Below are 5,188 nucleotides of genomic sequence, written 5' to 3'. Positions count from 1 at the left end.
GAAATACAAGTCGCTTTAATTGTACGTATCGATGCGTTATCTTTGTGAGAAAATAATGTTGACTGGTTATCAAAAAAAAGAGAGAGAGAGAGAGAGAAAAGGAAAGAAAGGAAAGGAAAAGAAAAAAAGGGAATACAACAAGCAAACAAGACAAAGATCAATTTTCTGCTCTGTAGCACATACCTCAAATTTGTAAACGTTGTATTCTGATCAGATGTCCTTCTTTAACTGGGTGTGTGTAGCGCGCAGTAGTTATATATGTTAAAAGTTAAGCCCTGTTTGTGCCTAGGTAAATAGGTAATTCAAACTGTCTAGGTAAGTGCCAAAGTAAATCATAAATATTCAAACTGCAAGGTAAGTGCCTAGGTAATTCAAACTGTCTTGGTAAGTGCCTAGGTAAATCATTAATGGTAACTCATTAATAGATTTAAAAGATTTCAGTATAAGTTGAAAAAACGGCTGTTGTTTGGTTCGAGAACTATTTATTTTAACAACCTTCATCGTTCCTTCTCACTGAACATCATTGGAAATTCTAAGAAAGGGGTGGGCGGGGGGGGGGGGGGTAGGGGGACCTACCACCTACCACACAGGACCTTAATCACTGGGTATTTTTTGCCTTTCCATTAAAAAATAGAGACTTTACGCAACGACGACGGGATGGCTTCACGACGGGGTTCGCGACAGAAAGTGACTAGGTCGACAAACTCAGTCCGTCGACTGTCGAGTTGCGTTACGCAACGATGGATTCTAGGACGGCGCTTGGTTTTGGCGCGAAATGCAAATCACTCATTTCGGCGGGAAAATGTCGAGTTTATCGGCGACGAGGCCCGCGTTGACTTGTCTTGTGTTTATATTTGATCGACTAATGATTTAACAAGCTGTATTCCTGCTCTTGATATACGGTATGCCTTCTCTAAGAGAAGTTAGAGATATCTTGCTTTTTGCTCACAGTGATAAGTTGATAAACGATGAGGAATTTTTGCTTTTGTACGATTTAAACAAGTCAAACAACCTTGATCTACCGTATTGGAGCTACGACCAGTTTGACCTTGATCTGCTAACGGACGATGAATGCAAGTCGGAATTCAGATTCCTCAAGAACGACGTTTACCGTCTTGCTGAAGTGATGCATGTTCCAGATGAAATAAGATGCTATAATCGTGTTGTTGTGGACGGAATTGAAGCTCTGTGTATTTTTCTTAAACGATTTGCATACCCATGTAGATATTCGGATATGCTGCCAAGATTTGCAAGACCCGTGCCACAACTTTGCATGATATCGAACCAAATGATGAACTTCATTTATCAAACACAAAACCACCGTTTACGAAGTTTTAACCAGCCTTGGCTTTCTCAGGCCAATCTTCAGAATTATGCCGATGTAATTCATGCTAAAGGAGCTCCACTTCAAAACTGTTGGGGTTTTATCGATGGAACGGTTAGGCCAGTTTCTAGGCCTGGGAAAAACCAAAGAGTTCTGTACAACGGACACAAGAGGGTCCATGCCATAAAATTTCAGTCCGTTGCCGCCCCAAATGGATTGATAGCTAACCTGTATGGTCCAGTTGAAGGGAGACGACATGACAGTGGTATGTTAGTAGAGTCTGCTTTACTTGGCGATTTGCAATGGCACTCATTTTCCCCTCTTGGTCAACCCTTATGTGTATATGGGGATCCGGCTTACCCGTTAAATATACACCTTCAAGGACCATTCAAAGGTGCCAGGATGACCCCTATACAGAATGAATACAACAGTGCAATGAGCAGTGTTAGAACATCAGTAGAGTGGGTTTTCGGAGACATTATAAATTACTTCGCTTTTTTGGATTTCAAGAAGAACTTGAAAATTCGTTTAAGTGCAGTTGGCAAAAAGTACATGGTGTGTGCCCTGCTGACGAATGCCCGCACATGTCTTTACCAGTCCGTAACATCGTCGTATTTTGGCTTGGATCCACCTACGTTGGAAGCGTATTTCCAGTGAAATCGAGTATTGGATAAAAACTTTGAACTGTGTTTAACAGTTGTTGCGTTAAGTTAGTCCTATTGCTGCTTACAATTGTAAAATTAATTGGCCATTTCTTTAAACCCTTACTCATTTCAGGCCAAAATAGATGAATTTCCCTACGAAATTCATACCATGTTTCAGGCAAGCTAGCTAGCAAAAAACAAATTCTGACCGTATGTCTACCTTCAGACCTTGAAGACGTTGTAATCAACTACATCTCATTTTAGCCATAGGTATGTCCCCCAAATTAGTTTAGCCTGAGTAACCGCTCCGTTAGAGAAGGGAGATTTGCGTGTGGAGCGGTTCACTCTGGCTAAACTAATTTGGGGGACATACCTTTATAGCTTATAAAGGGGAGTACCCCAGGGGATGCTGTTGTAATAACCAAGGCAATATACTTCATGTCAGCATCAGACATTTATTGCTAAAAATGTTATAATAAAGAGAGGAAACAACTATTAAAGAAACATTGAACTTTTGCTTTTGTGTTACTAATGACATTGATAAAAGGAAAGGGTGTCCACCAACTTTCAACTAAGTATAATTGCAAAACTTTTCTCAAATTTATAAAACCTATAGAGAAACAACTGCCTTGCTCTAACACAACATTTTACTGACGAAAACATTGTCAGTCAGTAAAAAACCAGTTAAATAAATTTTCTAACTGTTTTTCATGTTTTGCATCATCTGCATCATCATCATCATCATCATAAACTGGTTGTTTTGTTGTTGCTGCTGTTGTTGCAGCTCCGTTTGCTGTTGCAGTTGCCTCTGTATGGACTGCTGCATACTGCTGAAAGCCTCTATCATGCCGGCCTGTTGTTGCCTCATGTTTCTTTGCTCATTTAGTTGTTCTTCTTGCATTTGTTTCTGCATTTCCAACTCCTTCTTTACTACCAACTCTTGATCTGATTTATCTTTGAGATACGCAAGCGTATCTGTACCTGAACGCCGGTTTTTTTTTTAACTTCGCTCCTTCTGTTTCCTCTTCTTCGCCATTTGAAGCCTTTCTCTTTTTGGTTTCTGCAAAAGTTTCTAGAGATTCCTGGCGCATCTCTTCGGCTGTTTTCCTGTCTTTCTCAACCTTTTCCTTTTTATCCGAGTCTTCAGTGGTGTGCTTCTTCTCAAACTCCTTTTCTTTCTCGATGATCTCCTCCAATGCTGCTTCAACTGGGGTCAGCTCGGGAGGCGCTATACCGGAACCATTTTCCTCCTCTCTCATCTTTTGAAGGAAGTGGGACTTAAGTATCTTGTAACGCTCTCGAACAGCTCTCTGGTCAACGTTCATGTTAAGAGACTTGATCTGTTTTAAGTCATCAGCAACTTGCGACCATGCATTTCCACTCTCTTTTGTCCTTGGTCGAAATCTAAACGGTTCCATTAGAATGATTTGCTTACAGAGGGGTTCGTCCTTTTCGGGCGTCCAAGTCATAGGTGATGCCCTGAATGAAAAGTAAAACAGTGAATTGGAAGGTATTTAGTTTTTATAAACCTCAACATTGGAGAGCGTTGTCCATATACCCTTATACTGGCTAAAATCACGGTTATGAGCCCTGGGAGGGAGAAGAGGTGGGGTGCTCTCACTATAATTTTTAATCACCATATATACAAGCAATTTTCTTCTTCACACCTATTCAGCAATTCCCTTCAGGGAGTGTTCATCATTTATGGGGGGCGGGGCTGGCAAATGGGAGGGGGGGGGGGAGGGGAAGTGAAGTTTACTCTCACAGAGTGAAAGATCATCTTCTTGGGGGAGGGGGGGGTGGGGGTTCAGAAAAGTTTTTACTTTCATGATGGCGGAGGCGAAAAAAGTTTTCCTTCATCGTTGAGGGGGGTTCAAAAAGTTTTCAACGTTACGCTTTCCCATTTGCCAGCCCCCCTCCCCGTAAATAATGAACACTCCCTACTATGCGCACTGTTAAGACCAACTTGTTCTTGCTTTATGCTCAAAAATTACGTTTCTCACAAATTACGTTTCACCACCTGATTACACATACTGAATAAGCCGGGATGCAATCAAACTATAGGGCCGTTTATGAGAGAAAATAGTCCGTGGATAAATCTGAGCTGATTTTCAAAAAGGTGGCTACAGAAATTGAGCACATTTTGAGACTTTCTAAGCTGAAGGAATATGCTAGTCATTAACAATACTCCAGTTACGGTTCATCACAAGAAAGTAAGGTCAGGAAATACTATGAAAGAGAAAAGAGGGGCTTTTCTTTGGAATTAGACGTGACATTGACACCCGAGTGAAATGAGACATGACCTGTGATCCGACTAAACAAGTGTGACACTTGGTAATTATTAACGGCGCCAACGCATCTTTTAAAAATCTCAACCAAAACCCGGTCTTTAAGCGCTCAAGACTAGCCTTCCACAAAAGAATCGGCTTAATCGGGGCAAACCAGCGTTTTAAATTGATTTTCCGTGTTAATTATAAGTTCAAGACGTAATGAGAATCACGCCGAACGAACATCTGGAAATTATTTATGACATTGAGTCCGGAAATCCGACCAAAATCGCACTTCTCGACTAATCGATGACTAGCCTAACAACGCTACAGTTATAACGGCGAAAAATAATAGAATAGCTTTTCAAACTCACGCTTCTTGAAGAGAAAATCCTTGCCCATTCTTGCTAGTGTTTTCCATATCAGCTTATATCCCGGATGTTGAAATCAACATTTGAAAAGGGAAGGTATAGCGCCCTTTTCCACCACAAAAATATACTAAGTCTTTGGCTGAGTAAACAATTCGCGAAAATTTCACGTTGCCCGAAAAGAACTCATTCCTAAGACCTACTTTTTAAAGCCAAAGACTGTCACCTCCTCAAGCAAAGCCCACAATATACAAGCCTTTAATAGTCCAAGCCCGAGTAACTGAAAATTACTCGTTTAGCTTAAAAGAGGACTATTGGTAGCAAGCATATTAGTACGAGGCAGAAACTGCACTCGTAAGACTTCTCCCCTCACTAGACTTAATGATGTCCTCAGGAAAACTTTGCTTCAGGAAGCCAAACGAAACGCTAGGTCTAATGACTTAGTTCTGATCTCAGAGCGCGCGCCGAATTCAAAGCCAAATCGTTGCGCGGTAAGAAGACGTTTGAGAGAGAGTGGGGCTAGGTTAGCAAATCAGGGAGGGAGGGGGGGGGGTAGTAGAAAAATATTTTGGTTTTATAAATATT

The 5,188-nt window shown here is 41.1% G+C and overlaps 1 protein-coding gene and 1 pseudogene across 1 annotated transcript; one reads left to right on the top strand and one right to left on the bottom strand.

Annotated features, from left to right (window-relative positions):
- Positions 1–629: 629 nt before the first annotated feature.
- On the top strand, positions 630–2,190 carry LOC146470975 (uncharacterized). The gene has a single exon (XM_085121336.1). The coding sequence runs from the start codon at positions 905–907 to the stop codon at positions 1,979–1,981; it is 1,077 nt and encodes a 358-aa protein (XP_084977462.1). The 5' UTR covers positions 630–904; the 3' UTR covers positions 1,982–2,190.
- Positions 2,191–2,517: 327 nt separating this feature from the next.
- On the bottom strand, positions 2,518–3,395 carry LOC146470974 (uncharacterized; annotated as a pseudogene).
- Between the last annotated feature and the right edge of the window lie 1,793 nt (positions 3,396–5,188).

This window comes from Pavona decussata, unplaced genomic scaffold (assembly GCF_977016875.1).
Source record: "Pavona decussata unplaced genomic scaffold, jaPavDecu1.1 SCAFFOLD_107, whole genome shotgun sequence".
NCBI lineage: Eukaryota > Metazoa > Cnidaria > Anthozoa > Scleractinia > Agariciidae > Pavona > Pavona decussata.
This window is presented reverse-complemented; position numbering and strand designations above follow the sequence as displayed.

What these genes read in the sequence shown, in the direction of transcription:
- LOC146470975 (XM_085121336.1), top strand. Translation starts at nt 905, where the DNA reads ATGCCTTCTCTAAGAGAAGTTAGAGATATCTTGCTTTTTGCTCACAGT.